The 19110-nt window shown below is 34.9% G+C and overlaps 2 protein-coding genes across 2 annotated transcripts; both read left to right on the top strand.

The window, feature by feature from the left end:
* Nucleotides 1-2165: 2165 nt before the first annotated feature.
* Nucleotides 2166-14972, top strand: LOC105318873 (protocadherin Fat 4). Its single transcript, XM_066085225.1, has 23 exons — nucleotides 2166-2211; nucleotides 3202-3288; nucleotides 3434-3601; nucleotides 4639-4714; nucleotides 5115-5278; nucleotides 5736-5888; nucleotides 6219-6334; nucleotides 6684-6858; nucleotides 7732-7890; nucleotides 8024-8161; nucleotides 8340-8462; nucleotides 8674-8856; nucleotides 9455-9642; nucleotides 10056-10467; nucleotides 10619-10809; nucleotides 10937-11360; nucleotides 11528-11718; nucleotides 12019-12442; nucleotides 12536-12726; nucleotides 13229-13983; nucleotides 14119-14187; nucleotides 14277-14326; nucleotides 14695-14972. The coding sequence occupies exons 1-23, from the start codon at nucleotides 2166-2168 to the stop codon at nucleotides 14874-14876; spliced, it is 4665 nt and encodes a 1554-aa protein (XP_065941297.1). The 3' UTR covers nucleotides 14877-14972.
* A 1861-nt stretch (nucleotides 14973-16833) lies between these two features.
* Nucleotides 16834-18286, top strand: LOC117688348 (temptin). Its single transcript, XM_034466361.2, has 3 exons — nucleotides 16834-17079; nucleotides 17404-17554; nucleotides 18131-18286. The coding sequence occupies exons 1-3, from the start codon at nucleotides 16900-16902 to the stop codon at nucleotides 18211-18213; spliced, it is 414 nt and encodes a 137-aa protein (XP_034322252.2). The 5' UTR covers nucleotides 16834-16899; the 3' UTR covers nucleotides 18214-18286.
* Nucleotides 18287-19110: the final 824 nt, after the last annotated feature.

Raw genomic sequence — 19110 nt, 5'->3', positions numbered from 1 at the left:
TCAAAAATTCAAAAACAGTCTTAATCTTATATATAAAACCCACAATTAGATAAACATTATCAAAATCTGGGTGCTGTGGGGTTGGAGCTCACATTGTATAAGTGCAATAAGGCTAATGTCCTTCGACTATCCAAAATTTACACAAAGTCTGCTGCCGTTTCCGGTTCAGAGAAGGGACGTATTTGTCTCCTTAAAGAATGCACAATCAGATTTGTTAATTGAAAGGAATGTTTGCTAGGACGATTGTCAAACATATTATCGAGAACGCTGAAAAGTCGAGAATATGTCAGGGTATATGGAGTTTATTCCAAAGCATGCTGAAATGCGAAACTAAACTCCAGCGACAACGAGTGATTTCTTGATATATCACGTAAAAATCATTTAGATATTTCAATAAATCAACATACTAACAAAGGGAAATCCCCAATTGACGGCTTTTTAAAAGAAAGTTAAATAGGCTTTAAGGAAAAAATCACCAGAAGATAGATATACAATGTATAACTTCGTGTCTAATTTCTCATCTTACCCACGCTTAAATATTAACTCAAATAAAAATCCCACACTAGTTAAACATTACCGTTTAATTTTTTAATCTGAAACTTCAAAATTGAAAAAAATAGCGGCGTCTTTCTTCAACCATATGAAAAACATATTATGTTTCAGTCTGTCTATAAGACTGTAAGGCCTATCCTATAATAGACGTACAGGGCGACGCTAAATTCGTGTACAATATACTATTATATGTGTTCTAGTGTAGGAGGTTTTATCTTGAAGGGAAGAAAAAAATTCTCTGCACTCAAAAGTTTGACACAATGGATATCTAAAAAAAAAATTCAACTTCTAATTACCGTACTTTTTTCTTAAACAAGAGGTGTCTGTTAAACATTTATGCCCCCCCCCCCCCTTGGACACATAGTATAGGGTGCACAAGCCTTCATTATGGGCAGTATACATTATGCGCAGTATACATGTAAATGAAATTGACCTTTTGAACTTAAAATCCAAAGGGGTGGAGATCTTCCGGTACACTGTGAAATGCATCAACCTATCAAGTATGACGTGTCATAGTTTACTTTTTGTGGACTTGTATCCCAGGTACATGAATTAAAGAGCATTCGAGAAATAGTCTTCTTAAACACATTTTTTGGCAAAATCCTGTTTTACATGATATGTCAGAAATTACAATCTGTTCAACCTTTGCAGAGATAATGAACGGAAAGCAAATAATAGGATTTTTTTCAATTTTCTATTATAACTTTGTCAAAAATTGTCGATCGGACCCAAAACATAACGATTTATTTTAACTTAATGAAAAAAAAAACAGCTAAGAGAACGTGCAATGTACCAGAACTTTAATATAAAAATGCACATTCAGTATATCAAACTACATATTATTAAGTTAAAATAACATGTAGTGAAAGGAAGAAACAAAAAATGTTAAGTGGTGTTTAAACGTGAACAAAGCAAACTAAGTGCAGACAACAATATGAGGTTACGAAAATCAAAATGTACACAAGAGAAGCTGAATCCTAGAATACGACCTAATTGTTCGGCCTTTAAAAGTGACCCGTGACCCAGTTTGAATGTCAATAAATTTAGTTAGGTAATGTAAACTCAAATAATTTGTCGACTTTGATTGGAAAATGAAAGATTTTCATATTGTATTTCCGTTTGGTGTATTCCATTAGGGTAATTTTATCGGCAAACTTGCCATACATTAAATAAATATTATATGAAATAGTAACTTTACTCTGTAGATTTCTCATTAATTAACACTTTAAAAATTCAAAAGCCGATTCAAAAAGAAATGCCTATTGTTATTTGATTTGGATTTCAGACGCATTATACATATATGATTCACGTGCAAATTTATACGGTTTCAATATGCGTTATTTGCTTTTTAATTTGCTAAACAAACAAGATAGAATATAACGTTTTGGTCCATGCGCGTGGTGCATGTTTTCTTTATACCTACAATTCCATTAGGTGTCAATCAAATTTAAGAATTGACCATCAACCCAGATTTCTTACCTGGGGGTCAAACATCTTCCAATCTGCTCCCTAAGATTTTGACGAGGCGCTGGAACATCAGACTTGCACAAATGTTTCGAAATCAATGCAAAGAATATTACCGAAGACGTCTTTTCAAACAAACCCAATGAAAGATGATTAGCAAGTGTCTGGTGTTCGCCGTGTTCTTCGTTAGATGCGGTAAGTTTATTTCTATACACACGGTTTTTTTTTTCATTTTTAAATTTGAATTACTAACATGCAATCAATTAAATTAAATTCAACAATTTTTGTCAAATCTAGCTATCAGTAATATAACGTAGTTTAATTTTTGTCGCTAAATAATATGTAAATATTAGAAAGCGGTGATTTAATTTTTTTCGTTATCTTATATCAAATTTGTCATTAAGGATTTGTTTTTTTTTTCATGTTAATTAATTTAAAGATGTGCGTTTTTATATGAACAATATTTTGGGTCACGTAATTTAACGGAATCCCTTTTCCCAATTCTAACTTGATAAAATATGAAACCACTTTATAAATAAGAATAGCAAAAACACACAAAAAAGCAATAAAATAAAATAAAATTAACATTAATGAAGAATAACCAAAAAATACATCGAAAGGTAAACAATGAAATTAGAATAACTTCCTTTGATAATTTTTTTTCTTAATAATGATCTCATATTTCATTTTAAATTTTACCCTCCCCCACCCCTCAAAGAAAAGGAAAAAATATGAATTGTGTTACTATAAGAAAATAACACAGCTTATTATGAACTGTGATCAAATTCAGCACAAGGTTTAGATATTATCTATGTCCGTAAAGCAATATTATAGCAAGAGGCGCACTTTCATTTTAACTTCCGAAAATTCAAGTTGTTTGGGGATTTTAGGGAAAGGAAAGCCATTTAAATCTGTATTCAATTCTGAAAAGATGGAAACATGATATTTATTAGAATTCAGTGAGTTGGACTTGTCACTGGTATCCGGAAAATCAACTAAAAGGTTGAAATGCATACCAAAAACAATATTTCAAAAGTACAATATATAACACCTCAGTATATATAGAATTTAAAATAGGTGGGGTAAAAGGGAAAATGCTGGGAGTGTTAATGATGACTATAAAGTTAAAAAATATTTTGAGTTGAGGATTAAGATGATTAAAAGAAATGCTTTTTTAAAAACAAGGACTGGCCGCTGTATGCACAACAGATGACTACGCGGGTCATGAAAAAGCCCTCTCAAAAAAGGACACTTTTGAAGGAGGGAACTTCAGTAAGACAATTTTGATTTGATTTTGATAGACTGTGTACATGGATATAAAAAGATTAAAAGATAAACATTTCAAACCTCTAAAACAGAAATTTAATCTATTGAATTAATATAAAAATATAATCATGAGTAAATCTTGTGTGTTTAGACAGAGGCCATCTCATGCTGGATTCACTGTACACAGTTCAGTGTTGCGGGGAGGTGCAACAATGGGAGATGTATGTAGAGCAACCCGGTCGCGTGCAACTCCAAATATGGCGAGGAACGGCGTCAGGATACCAACTTGTCGGCCAAAACAACTTTTCATTGACCTCAGGTCCGTGTGGTATATTTTCTTGAATGCATGATAATTTAAATTACATTGCAAACTAATCTTAACGTTTATAATCCTAAATACCCGCGCTATTTATGAAATAAGCTCTTTCAGAATTTTGGCTGAATTGTGTCGTGATGTGAATTTTGAATTTACCGGATGGCAGGAAATGCAAATATATATACAACATGGCAACGAGTAAATTCAAAATTTACTACATGACAGTTGGAATGCACCCTATACATATATATACGTCTAAAGTTTTATGAAAACACGCATGCGTAATGTCGGTGAAATAGGCTTTAGTTAAGGTGGAATAACACATCAACACGGTAAGTTCACCCCTAATAACTATAAGTAAGATTCATTCTTGTTGACAATCATATCTGTTTATCTGTGTTTCAATAGACGAAGGCTCGGGAGTACGAGGTGAATAGACTTCATCTGTAGAGTCACGTGCTTTACACACGTGTAATAAAAGAAAGCCTCTGTGTCATTGATATTCTCAAACTGCAAATAATTCTGAGATTAAAATAGATTTTTCTTTTGTAACAAGATCTTTAGAAAAATGAATGACATGATTTTTGACACTGAAAATCTAGCTGAAATACTGTTACTTAAATCGATTCTAGAAACATCGCTTAAGCTCTTTGCGTTTTATCTTTAAATTAGCACTTCATCTTTGTAGAATAGATTCAGATTTATTCATTTTAATTTATTTGACCTACAAAGAAATTTTCTGTCTAACGCCAACTCTATTGCTATGAATAGATATTAGATGTTACTCCTTTCCGTTTTTGTTGATATAGAGAAAAAAAATTTTTTTATTGTAGTTGACTGTAGTTAAATTTATTGCCATTATTTGCCGTTATTAAAAACTACAAATATTATAGATTGTTAAAAGACCAGGAAAATATTTCAATGCTTGGTAAAGTAAATTAAAATTTAACGTTTTTTAACTGCTAAAAATCCATGGTTATTCCAACATGACGTTTAAATTAAAAATCTAAGCCTCAATATGATCTTTTTATTAATAATAGCCGGATTAAAGGAGCAGTACCTACCCATAATTCCAGAGCAGAGAATACAAGTTCAAGCTAATGATGTCATCGGCTGGTATGTCATTATTTAATAAATGAACAACACTCTCAGTGAATAACTATTCTTATATGTCTTCAAACGAGTGTAAAAAGTTTAAACATTGTATAGAAAAAACGACAATTATTACTAATTTCAGTAGTAAGTATAGGAGAATACTTACAGTTGATGTATTCAATTCAAAGCTTAGTATACGGGGGTTTGACACATTAAAACAATACAATTTGATTATTAAGTGCTGTATATTGTCTGAATATAAATCGAAACAAAATGTGTTTAACGTGAAGTTTTCCTTGTTATTGTAGTACATGTATCATCGTCTATACCATGTTTTACTTTAAGTTTTCTTATTTGATGCATTATCATTATTAATACCATTTCAAACAACTGACATCATCACGACATTTTCCGTCCGTAGGGCAACTCCTGATGATGAGATTATTCCTTATAAAAGAGAGGGGAGCGGATCTGTGGTTATACAGGAGAGTATGGCGGATGTGGCGGTGGCGGGTGAATTCGACTGGAGCACAGGGACACTCATTAACAAGAGATATTACGCCATCAAAGCCATTCTTGCTCCGGGTGAGGCATGCTTATTCATAAGGACGATCGATCGAACGATTCCTTATTTTTTGTTATTGTGGGTACATTAATTTTCACAGGATTTATTTCACAATTCCTAGGATTTTATAATTTGATGGAAAATCATATTGTTTTCAAAATTTCATTAATCGGTGAAAATGTGATTCCTATAATTCGATCAACAACGGAACGGGGGGGGGTTCTTTTTTTTTTTTAAATTTTTGCTGGTCAAGGTTTTTTAGTCTAGCCTTCCTCTTTCAATTTGCTTTTGACGCCACTGGACTTCTTAAGGAAAACTGAATCAAGAGGCTCATGTCAAATCGACTACGTTTAATTAAAGGCCGTCTTAAATAAATATTCAAAATTGTTATAAATTAATGAATTAATTAATCTGTAGATAAATAGTATAATACTTAGTTCTAGCAACATAGATTACAAATGCCTTCTCGATATTCAGGAAATGGTCCCGAGATGAGTGCTTTTCCTACATCCATAACTTTGTCTCATACGACAGCCCTCGGGACCATCATTTACACCCCAGTTCTAACAAGCATGTCCGGAACATTCTCACTCAGTTCCTCTGGAGAATTTGCCATTGATATAAATTCAGGTAAATCAATTTAGATACCAAAAAAAAAACATATTAGAACGTAAATATATTTGTGAATTTTGATAATCATATTAGTATGAATTTGAATAATATGTGTAATACTATGATTTCGCAACAAAGATGATCAGTAATTTGGTTCAAAATGTTTGTTGATTCATTTTCTTTTTAGAAATGTAAGGCAATAATTATATATATTTTTTAATTTTAAAAATGCAATATCGCGAAGGTTGAGACGAAATTTATCCATAAAAATGATAGAATCCATTTTGCTAAATGCGTTTCAAAAGGTCTGTTGAAATTGGAATGGTTTCATCCTTTGTTTTTCTACAGGAGTAGTTACTTTATCAGCTCCTATGGCCGTGGGGTCGTATAGCCTATCCGTCAGCGTGACAGACTCCTGCGGGCGGTCTCAGACCCAGAGCTTCATCGTCATCTCAACCAATGATGTGAGGAGTATCTTATTTCTTTTTAAAAAAATCATACGACTTGATTCTTAATTTTAACGATTTCTATCCGATTGTAGTTTGTTGTATTTTTCTTGAATCAAGTTAAACATTTCATGATTATCAACACTATTCAGTCATAAGTGTCTGTTATACCATCTGCTTTTTAATAAGAAAAAAATATCATATATTGTAGGCCCTATAATATTTCAAAAAACAAGAAGTCCATTGTATTTAGTACATGAATTTACTGTGTTAATGCCAAATCAAGATTTTATTTTACCTTTTCGAACGAATAAATCAGACACTTTGATGAAGTTTCTTACCGTTAAATCTGGTATCTTACATATAGGCACCGACGATTAGTGGACTGCCCTTCAGCAACGACCTGCATGAAAACACCATCCTTGAGACCTCTCTTCATACCTTTAGCACAACAGATAATGATGGTGATTCGTTCACCTGTGCAATAGAGAACACATTTGGAATATTCTTACTGAAGTCTAACTTGACAGGAAGCATCATAGGTACCTCCGTACTGTAGATTCTTTATTTTACGCGAGTACTTATTTCTGCGAGTCAACTGTTTTTCATCAAATCGTGAACGCCGTATTTTTCATGATTTATCCTATTTTACATGCGTTCGAAAAATAAAAGCGATATTTGAAAATCCACGAGATGTACTTTTCGCGATATTACGTGGATGTTAATTCCTTGCTTCAACCAGGAATTTATAGTGTGCATATATTGAAATATATTTTTCGTTAAAGTGATCTAAAATGTTCTCTTTATTTTGTCCAAATATGAATTTTATAATGGTATTGCATGCTAATGCTTTTGCTTAAAAAGATTAATAGAATCATTCATTATTACGAGTGTGGGATAGTGAAATTCCACCGAGGGGACAAGATTCACTGTCTAGGACGAGGCTTTGCCGAGTCCTAGACCGTGAATCTTGGCCCCGAGGTGGAATTTCACTATCCCACACGAGTATATAATGAATGATTATTTTTCTCGCATTATATTAGCTTAAAAAATGATGTTTAACAACTTTCTGTTATGACGTTCAAAAGATTACTTTCGGTTTATCCCTCCGCGTGATTCAAATAGTGCAAGTTAAATGAAAGCATACGACAGTTTTTTCAATTAAAATATGAAAAATTGTAATTAATTATGCAACACAATTACTTAATGGATAATCTCAATGCACTATTTAGCATTTCCCTACAGCAGACAACGTTTGTTTACGTTTTAAAATAGCGTAGTTATACACAGTGTAAGACAGAAAAATCTCACACTGCTGTCTCACACCGGACAAACCGATCTCACACCGGTGATAATGCGAGAAAAAAAGATATTTAATGATAAATGCTTTATCCTGTAATGTTTTACTTCTAAAGGTTACGAAATATACTCCAAGAGCAGTCCTGGCCTGTCCTATGCAGCGGTTAGCACGTACACACTGAATATCAGCTGTTCTGACGGCATCGACACGTCATCAGAGATATTCATCGTGTACATTCTCCAGAATGTTGCCCCTTCTTTTACTAATCTACCAAGTAAGCCTTTCGAAGATTTTTTTTTACTTCAGTTTTAAATATATTCCAAAAATATGAGATTTTCGGTTTCAATCTGTTAATACATGTACATTAATGTAAAACATAAAAAAATAAAACATTCGTGTTTTCAAAGGTTCCACAACAATATCTGCTAAGTCAACTCTGATAGGAACAACAGTGTATTCGGTTCAGTATTCCGATCCCGATAGCAGTAGTCTGACATTAAGCAGCAGTTGTTCCCCCTTACCATGTCCATTCTCTGTCGCTTCAGGTATATTTATATCATTTACTCTTTCCTAAATTCCTTAAAACTTTTTTTTTCTATTATAAGAATACTTTATGTTTTTGCATTTCTAATTTTACATTTTTAAAAGCACTTCATGAAAGTATACATGTACCTAAGAAACATGAAATTAGATGTGCAAGTTAATTTAAATGTTTGATTACAGATGGCACAATAACTTGTACCACGGATTTAAAAGGCGAGACAACTGTGTCATACAGTCTAGAGTTCCACGTCAAAGACAGCCTAGTGTCAACCGGGCCGGGAACACTCACCATTCATCTCTCAGGTTTTTTCTCCTCAGATGATTACGTCATATACAATTGTGTTTATCTTATAATAATATCGTAATGGTTAAAGGGATTAAGTTAAACCTGAAGACCAAGGACCTTTTTTTAAAGAACAATGTACGTCTTCTCTTTCTCTCAGACGAGAAAAATCCCCCTTTTAAAACGATTGCATGTACATGTATGTGAATGAAATGTTTGTTTTTTCAATAGCTTTAAACACAGCTCCTGTCATCCAGAATCTTCCGCAAACTCTGTTTATCAGTGAGCATCTGTCTGTTGCCTCCCTTATATACCAGATTTCCGTGTACGACCCGGATGTTACTGACGTGCTATCTACAACGTTTACAGTACAGCCCTCTAGTGGTGCTCTGCTCTTTGAAACTAATACAACAGGTATCCAATGTCGTCCACCAAAGATCAACACTACAAAAAACGCACTATAAGATTCAAGAAGCTAAATGAATTTATTATACTTTCATGTTAAATACTGAAATCTGATTGGTTTAGAGGCAGTCGATAATCAGTTCTATTACCCTCGGCGTTAGCAACACACTTAGCAACGGGTAACACAACGAATTGTTACATGCGCGTAAATTATGCGCGTACGGTTCGCCGTAGAATTCACGTCATTTCTATATAAAAGCAGTAAAAAATTCTCTAAAATTAAGACTTTCAGTATAATAAAATAAATAGTGCCTGTTTGGGAGGGAAGCGTCGGTTGACAATGGTTTCCCCGGGGTGTCAATTTCAACTGTTACCCTCCCAAACAGACAATGGTTTCCTCGGGGTGTCAATTTCAACTGTTACCCTCCCAAACAGGCACTATTTATATAATGTATTTTGTACTGTGTACTCCTAGTAAAAAATATGTAATCAAACCAAGTTCTTTAAGATGCTTATAACAGTTTAGTAAAATGTTGCCGTTAATTGTAATGCATCCTATTTTTTTTAAAAAATTTTTTGCTTTAAATTGACAAATGTTTTTGTTTAGATTTAACAGTCCATTACGGGGCATCGTTGAATTATGAAGCCTTAACCGCATACAATTACACGATATACGTGGCGGTAAGCGATGGGATATTTAGTGATGCCTCGTATTTGACGATATCGGTGCTTGATGAAAACGAACCCCCCAACGTCAATCTCGATACCTACTACATTACTGTGGACGAGGGACAGGTATAGTGACAGGTCTTTGAGTCAAAATTAATATCAGGTGTTTTGTTTATTTTTAATCGTTCCGTACATTTAATCTGATATTATCGTCTAAGAGATGGATTGAGTAGGCCAAACTAAATCATAAGACAGATCATTACAATTATATTTAACAATCATTGTCCAAAACAAATTGTAAACCGTTTTTTAAAGTTTTAATTTTATACTTCATCTGAACCTTTTCGAGTATGGTAAGTAGCTGCAAAAGCGTGTTTTCTAAAATATATGTTCGGAGATTGTTTTAAAATTTCATAGTTTAAAAATGCTAGTATCTTTTTAAAAAATTAAACATGGACCTGAGAATATGATTTATTCGTTGAGACAATGATTTATTTTGCAGATTTTTGATTGTTTAAGCCTTTACTTTCTATTATCAGAAAGACACGCCTCTTCCGGCAGTTGGATTTGTAGTGACCGATGAAGACATAGGCGACAGCTACACTTACGCAATAACCGATGGACCGAATTTCGTCATCAATGCCACAACGGGGGTTATATCATTTGCTATGGACATTGAAGTGACCGTTACTTCCACATTTAATATTACCGTACAGGTAACCGACTCAGGTGGGCTATTTGACACCTGTGTAGTGGTGGTCACAATTAGAAATGTCAACCGGAAGCCGTATTTTACCAACTTACCGGTGACCCTCAGTTTTCCGGAGAACACGGCTTCCGGTACACAACTGTATGTACTGGGAGTTGTGGACGAGAGCTTGGCGTCTACTTCCGTCTCCTGCTCCATCACACCCGTGTTGGCCACCAATCTGTTCTCTTACAATGATACAGGTGAATAATAACATAATTTACAAGTACATTCTACCTTGATTGAAATCGGTTTTTTAAATCTATTTGTCATCACAGTGATTTATTTCATTATATGAATATATTTTGATTTAATTAGATACTATTTAATTTTATGCTTGAACGATGTTTGTAGACCGGAAGCTAAATCTTGCGGAAGGATTTAATTTTGACTACGAAACAACCACCATGTATAACCTAACGTTCGAAGCCAACGACGGATCTATCACTTCGGACTCGGCAATATTATGCCTGGAGATTACCAATGTCAACGAAGCCCCAAAATTTCAATCTCCTGTTTATTATATTACTTTCAACGAAAATGCTGTAGGTTTTTGCACGGCTCATATTTGAAATTTCGCATCTTTTTCGGACATGGTGAATAAGACATAGATATATGTTGTAAAATTGCATATATTTATATATAAATCATTTAAACCTGGTTTGATTTCAGAGCGGATCCACACTTCCATCAATAGCATACAACGTTAATGACCCAGATGCTGGTGACACATTGACGTACAGTCTATTAACAGGAGATTACTTGACAAAACTTGGAATAGACTCTGGCACGGGTCAGATGCATTTAACAGCAGACCTTTACATAGATTATACACTCAGTACGAACACCACTGTCCAAGTTACGGACACGAACGGGCTATCGTCAACGGCTGTCGTTGAAATGACGATTGTTAACGTAAATAGAGTACCTTACTTCCTCAACCTGCCTTTCACTTTAAACGTTGCCGAGAATATCCCGTCTGGAACTGTTGTGTATGACGTCACTGCTCGAGACGATGACACCACTGATGTTTTAACATACACTGTTGCTTTTGTACCCATATATGCGTCCGCTTTGCTGCAATTTGATTCGACAGGTATTCAATAACATTAATTTTGAAAAATCCATAGAATTCTGTAAAATTCATAAGCTACCAATTGTAAATTTAGATTCTCAAATCAGAAAATCATGCAAAGATTTAGTAAGAGAAAGTTTAATGTGAATGCATTCTTATTTAAGATAATGTGTCTATATCTATTGCAGGTAACACAATCAAGTTGCGCGACAATGCTACACTGAACTACCAGTTATTGAATCAAGTTGTGGCGTCAGTAACCGTTCAAGACCTGTCCGGTGCCACAGTGACGTCAAATCTCACCGTCAACATAGACAACGTCAACGAACCCCCTGTATTTTCCTCCAATCTATATTTTGGAGAAGTCGATGACGGAACGGTAAATACACTTTTTTTGTTTTGATATTACGCCAAAAACGTTAACTTACATGTACTAGTATAAACTTTCTTTATTCAGTGAAGAATGTGTTTTCCTTTTATAATAAATCTTGACATATTAATAAAACGCAAACACAAACTCAATTTTAAAAGCTGATGACACCGTTCGAAAAGGTTCATTGGTTATAAGTATGATTTTATAAGCTTTAATGGGTTAGTCCTAATCCTAAATTGTAATTTACACATGTACTAATTGCTTTGACTATTTTCTAAAGAGAATCATTCTGATATTTGTAAGTAGTTAGGACTACCTGTCACAGTGTTGATATCTGCAACGGATCCAGATATCACTGACGTTCTATCGTACAGCATTGTAAGCCAAAGCACTGCAGGAATATTTAGCATCAACACAACATCCGGGGAACTATCCACGGCAGTAGATGACGCCTACTACAAGACGTTTGGGAACTGCACCTTACTTGTTCAGGTTCAGGACCAATTTGGTGCCTATGACCAAACAACCGTAGTCATCACTGTGAACCACGTGAATACTAGGCCAGAGATTGCAAATTTCACAGGAAGCTACGAGATTTCGGAAGCACTTCCTGTCGGTTCCTTGTTATCTATTTTCTCTGTCACCGATCCCGACTCTCTTGACATCATAACGAAAAGAATTTCTTGGGACCCTGCCTCGGGTGTCGACAAGTTTTCCTTGAGTTTTTCAAGTAAGATTCTGTTGGCTGCTTTTTTCATCTTATAGTTTGCTTTAAGTCATAAAGCTTCAAATTAATAATTAACTGATGAATTAATTTGTACAGGTAGACAACTCTACATTTATCTAAACGAGGCCGTAGATTACGAAGTACAATCTTCGTACAACTTGACTTTGATATTCAATGACGGCTACGAGGATTCGCCGTCCTATCAGGTTGCTTACTCTGTTGGTGACGTAAATGAAGCGCCCAGTTTTCAGTACAACACATATAATGTCAAAGTCAATGAAAGTGATGTAAGTAAATTCAAGTACTTTTGTCTATTCATTAGTTCAGCGATGGTTGTACTCATATCGGTCGATGGTTGTTTGGTCCATTTGAAAGTTTAAAAAAGCAGTCCGATGTGTTGTTTCACTATAGCTAGAAATCAAAAATTGTAATTTAGATCCTATCTTTAAAAGTACTGGTTCAATTTGTAGTTGGTAAAAGGTAATTTCCTTTTTGCAAATACACGTTCATACATGTAGCGTTTTATTTATTATTTCAATTTTGATAGCAATTTTGTTTTAAATTTCAACATTAGAAGTACATTATCACCATTGCTAAATAAAGGATGAAATGATGTAATTTGTGAAATTTATTTCCGCACTAAAAATCAATCTGAGTATCAATATATTATACTCATACTCATATTATATTCATATAAACTACGTGTATCGATTAGTATCAATACCATACCGTCCATATCGATTTTTACATAAACTATCGATTATTATAAATACCATGCTTACGTTTTAGGCTGGGACTATCATTGACTTCGATGTCGTTTATTCCGACCCAGATATTGGTGATACGACAACTTGCGAGATATTCAGCGGAAATGATAACCTGTACTTTGACATTTTGTCTTCAACGTGTGCTTTGTCGTTGGCTAAGAACTACGATATTGACACTAGTCTACCCTCGACTCATTCTTTGATTGTCAAAGTAGTAGATAGCAAGGGTCTCTCTGCAACAACATCTGTCAACATCGAAGTTCTGGATATCAATGACAACGCCCCGCAATTCGAGGGACCGGAATTAGTTGAGTTCGTTTATTCGGATTCTTTAATTGGCAGCCAAGTCCAGAAGCTTAGCGTAAGCGACAAGGACAGTTCTCTCAATGCTCAGTTAACGTGCTCCATGGACAGTTCTCACGCTGCAAGTCAGTTTGCACTCGCAGGAGACTGTACGATTTATCAGACCGAGAGTCTAGAGGGAATGGCGGAAGGATCGGAAATAAATTTTACGGCTGTCGTAAAAGACGCGGGAAATCCTTCGTTGTCGTCAACTGCTTTGGTCCGAATAATTATTCGAGGAACGGAAAAACCAGCAACCACTGCAGCCAGTTCTGGCGGTTTAAACTTTACTGACTGGGAGGTGCTTCTGATCTGTGGGGCTATAGGTCTCGTGGGTCTGTTGGGTCTGATCAACGCGGTGTTGATGTATCGCAAAGGATGCTGCAAGAAACTTCCAACGGGGAAAGACTCCTCGAAAGTAGCAGAAAAGAATAGGTAAAGTCTCAGAGTAATGATTTCTGCTTGTCGACTAAGCCTTAACCGCATAAACCGGATTTCTTTATTAGATAAATGGCAATGATTATTTATTTAGATTCATTATAATTAAGTAGAGATTTCTTTATTTTTCAGAGTGGAAGATAAGCCCGAAGAGCGTAAGAGCCGACCTAACTCTTCCCAAAATGCTCGAAGGAAAACTAGGTTTGTCATTCGTATTTACGGAAGATTATTTGTATTTTAAACTGACTCTGCTAAGCAAATAAATCCAATTTTTTTTCCTGTTTTATCAGAAGAGCACCTTCATTGCCACTTACTACTCCAAAGATGGAAACAGTTTCAGGTAATGCATGTTATAATATCCACAAAATAAGTCACCAATCCCATTACTGCGTGGCTGGTTGATTCATTTAAAGATAAATAAGTACATGTATACTAAAATGATTCATATTTTCAAACAAATTTGTCTTCGCTTATATGGTCAAATACCAATTACTGTATACAGAGTTATTCTCGCCCCGTGTTATTTTCGCCTTTCTACACTTGCAAACTGCTTTGCCCAGTCTTGATTTCGCCCAGATACAGTAACTTTTGTGAAAACAGATATAAATTGAGACATTGAAATTCACCCAGTCTTAAATTCGAAAATAAAGCGGGGGCGAATATTTCCCTGAATATATTATTTGATAATTTACTGGAATCCCTTTACAGTTAGCAACGCTCGCTGTGAAGATCTAGAACGGATCCTGACGCCCACGGATATTTCTTTCAATGACGGTTTTGAGACGGGGCGGTCTTCTATCTCCAGTGACCGATCCTTCCCGTCATTCCCAAGACCCAGTCGCCGAATCAGTGACGTATTAGGCCCCCGATCTAACTTTGACTATGTATGATTTTTTTTATTGGATTAGCAATTTTCTGTGTTTTTTTTCTTGTTGAAAATCGTTACGTTATGGTTTATATAAAATTCATGAAATAAAATCAGCTGTACTCTGTCTTTTTTGTTGTTGTACTCTTACCTTGTTTAAATCATTAGAACCATTTTAACAGGAGCTTGGACTTTGGGTAGTTGTGTCAAACTACATTGTGACGTAGGCCTGTCTATTTCATTGCTGGCACTACAGCTACGGCCCTTTGAAATTAACAAGATTTGTCTAGCCTTTTAGCTAAGACTACACAATCCGTGTGTATTTCGCTTGAAACCAGCGTCATTTTAACTTGTTGTGACGCAAGAAATGGATGGTTACATCCTACTGAAAGTCCAAGGCCGTGTTAAAATGGTTCTTTATTTACCTACTCCCTGGATATGAAATAAACGCATCAATTTTTTTTCATATACTCTCCCTTAAGTACGTTGTCTAATCAGTACACGTGTCAGCTGAAAAAGTGGGTACATGTGTATCAAGTATTTCAAACGCTTTCCATTACGTATCTATATCCACGGACTTTATACCTATAAAAATTGGGAAAGCACTAAAGATCAACCGGGCAGAGCCTTTTACAAGTAAATAATTGATTTTTAATTTTGCGATTTTTTGACTAATTAATTGCTCTCTTATATGGAAAAAATAGCACACGAGTAGTAGAGGTCATCATTCCAAAGTAATGTCGAGAAAACTGATAACACACACGTGTCCACGTTCGGCAGTAAATCGTTATGTACATGTATATATGAGGAAGTCTACTTATGATAATAATAATAATCTCAATAAGGGGGGCTTAAAAGAATTTTGTAAAATATTGAAAACAGTTATATTGATCTTGGTGTATCTGCTCCTTGTATAGTTATAATCATTTTGTTTCACACAGAAGTTCTATTCCGAATGAATACGACGTGTTCAGCAAACACATGTATGGTGTATCGTACAAGAAAGCTTTTCGAAATAAATGCCTTCTTCCTTTTATCTTCACTTTTATTAATAATTAACACTTCTATTTCTAATCAGACATAGTGCACATACGGAAAAAGTTGTTTTCCCTCTCACTTCTAAAAAGACAGGAGAAGGGAGGACAAAGGGGAACCCTCCGAAAAATCGGTAGATATACCGTCTTTAGCCATTTATTGCCGACGAGACTAATAGTTATAACGAGTGTGGGATAGTGAAATTCCACTGATTAGACAAGATTGACGGTCTAGGATTCGGCAGAGCCTCGTCCTAGACCGTGAATCTTGTCCCCTCGGTGGAATTTCAATATACCTCACGAGTACATAATGAATGATTATTTTTCTCGCATTATTTAACATTTACAAACGATGTTTGACAACTTTCTGTTACGACGTTCAAAAGATTACTTTCGGTTTATCCCTCCGCGTGCTTCAAATAGTGCAAGTCAAAGTGAGTGTATACGACAGTTTTTTCAGTAAAAATCAGTAATTTTAATCTCGATCCATCATTTGCAATTTCTTATAGCAGACAACGTTTGTTTTCGTTTCAAAGCGGCGTATTAATACACTGTGTGAGACAGAAAAATCTCACACTGCTGTCTCACACTGGACAGACCGATCTCACACCGGGGATAATGCGAGAAAAAGTTATCTCAGTGTATGAAAAACAGGCCTTGGTATGGGAAACGTGAGAATAAAAGTTCAAGAAAGGGTCTTCACACAACGTTTAAATTCAGCACAATATAATCTTTATTGAATCAATTGACCAAAGATGAAAAAGATAAATTTTTTAGATAGACGATTGAAGACGATGAAAACTAAAAAAGCTATAATTTCTAATATATATTTATAACTTAAAGCCTCGCATGCTGGTTCCAAGAGTTCAAATTACATAAAGCGTTTATAACACAGGTAAGCTAAATATATAACAAGGTCAGGAGGCATTATCTCCAAGTTTGTGACAAACAGTCCCTCAGAATACGTCAAATACGTGATAGTCTACTACAGTCACTATCTGTTACATAGCCGGCATGAGGGGCATCGTTTTCACCGTTCTGGGCCTGCTACCCTTGGTCTGTGGACACCCGTACTACAGGGACTATATCCCTAATGGTTACGCCGTGTTTAATCCTTGCGGCGCCAGTTACTGGCAGGCCGTAGGACACTATGACCCTAACCATCATACTGTCATGAAAAACCCATTTGGTGTTGTAAGTACACGTTCTCAGTTGATATCGTCTATCTTACATAGATTTTTGTTTTATTTGTACATAACAAGAGTTTTTAGAACCATTCAAACAAGGCCTTTGACTTTCAGTGGGACGTAACTATCTATTTCTTGCGTCAAAACAAAAACTACAATTAACACATCATATGTTAAGATTTGAAACTTTTTTTCTTGGTTACATACTAACTTAAGGTCAAGCAACTTCCTCTAAATTTGTTTTATCTTGCCCTTTATGAAGCAGGACCCTTTAAGATGGTCACAATCTCAACTTTGTCTAGTTATGCAATCAAACATCTCCTGTTTTTAGGCTTTAAGTAACAACAACCATGTTTGGAACGAGGCCCTGTGTCGAGCGGATTCTGACGGGGACGGTAAGACCAATGGAGAGGAGTTGGGGGATCCAAATTGTGTGTTTACACTCGGAAGTACACCATCTCAAGCCTCCTCGGGACATCCAGGTTTGCATGTTTTCCAAAAATTTATATGATATTGTTTACATCATTCAGTCGCATCTTCGTGGAAAAACAACGTATTGCGTAAGCGCGCCTATATATAACAATGATTCCTTTTTATAGACATTGAAATAAATGTACACGTACACTTAAGGCCTATGATGAAAATCTGTTAAGATTGTGGTCAAGGCATGGTTAGATCATATTAAGTAAAATTTACGCGATTAAGAAGGGGGCGGAGGGAGCGAGGCTTCGAATACTTTTTTGAAAATAAGAAATGAGACTAATTTACAAATTTGGCCTTGGGTTCTTATTTTAGACAATGTTTCATTGTATTCAGCATAGAATTCGAAAAATTGATTTCGGTTAGTTTGTGAATAATTATATATCATTTATGTACTACATGTATTTGATTCAGTTAGCATAAATTTTCGTTTAACAAGTACGTTTTAAACTAATTTGTGACGATTTGGCACCAAAATTATTACGATAAGTTATAGTGTACATGTAACTATAATATCATATAAACTCATTTGTTTATACAAGTTTTCAAAGTAGTTTTAAACCTTTTTTTGGTCCCAGGTATCTGTGAACCGATCGGATCTGGACCCTGTGCCAATGTTGCTTTCAGGTGCGGTTGCCATGGAAACGCATGCACTGGTTAGATGTAAAAAATAAAATAAAAAAAATTTCATAACTTATTTTCCCTCGTGTTTGTTGGCTTGTTATACCTTATTTTGTGATTTTTAATAATGGCATATTGTGCTGACCACAACGAGTGGTACACTGTCCACATGTGAATTATAATGTATAGTAATTGGAGGAAATCTTACTTTGATGAAGTAGTCTAAATAATTATAAACATTTACATGTACTACTATGATACAAATGAAACTGCATTGACATATTGTAATAAATGAGTGCTTAATAATAAAAATAAAGTTAAATGATTTTTTTTATGATTATGGGCACTATTGCGACTTTATATAAGTATATCATAAGTAGTTACTTTATCATTAGAGGTTACTACATGTATACACTTCATGAACATAGCATAAGGCTGGAAAAGTTGAGGACTCGCACAATTTGACAAACACACAATAATTATTGTTTAGGGACTAATTTAGAATTAATTTTGTTTAAAAGTTAGCTGCTATAATAAACCACGACGGTATTATTTTTTTTTTGTGAACATCTCAACGAAGATGTAGTAACTGTTAAGAAAATGAGTGTTGACATTTTTTTCCATTCGGGTGTCACTCGGAATACCTCGCACAATTGTTTACGTTATCATCCTGGTACTTTCTTGTCTGCTTCGATGCAAAAACCTCGTAGACTCCTTTATTATTAGCCGTGTAATAAAGGCAGAAAAACTAGATAGGGGTTCCAAAAGAGAAATTTTTGATTTTTTCATACTTTTGGAAACACTTTGTTTGAACCCTGAGGTTTATTTATAAATATCGAAGGAAAATATTAATCGAGGATATCTTGGGACATAGTATAGTACAGTGTATCTTTTACTCATCATGTTACACATATGCAGCGTAGTTGTAGCTTTGCCT

The sequence above is a fragment of the Magallana gigas genome, chromosome 5 (genome assembly GCF_963853765.1).
Source record: "Magallana gigas chromosome 5, xbMagGiga1.1, whole genome shotgun sequence".
NCBI lineage: Eukaryota > Metazoa > Mollusca > Bivalvia > Ostreida > Ostreidae > Magallana > Magallana gigas.
The sequence above is the reverse complement of the archived record's forward strand: the minus strand, read 5'-3'. Positions and strand labels throughout refer to the sequence as shown.

Coding starts and splice junctions, on each gene's coding strand:
- LOC105318873 (XM_066085225.1), top strand. CDS start 2,166: ATGATTAGCAAGTGTCTGGTGTTCGCCGTGTTCTTCGTTAGATGCG. Junction 6,335..6,683: donor TCGTCATCTCAACCAATGAT/GTGAGGAGTATC, acceptor TCTTACATATAG/GCACCGACGATTAGTGGACT. Junction 12,443..12,535: donor GTTTTCCTTGAGTTTTTCAA/GTAAGATTCTGT, acceptor TAATTTGTACAG/GTAGACAACTCTACATTTAT.
- LOC117688348 (XM_034466361.2), top strand. CDS start 16,900: ATGAGGGGCATCGTTTTCACCGTTCTGGGCCTGCTACCCTTGGTCTGT. Junction 17,080..17,403: donor TGAAAAACCCATTTGGTGTT/GTAAGTACACGT, acceptor TCCTGTTTTTAG/GCTTTAAGTAACAACAACCA. Junction 17,555..18,130: donor AGCCTCCTCGGGACATCCAG/GTTTGCATGTTT, acceptor TTTTGGTCCCAG/GTATCTGTGAACCGATCGGA.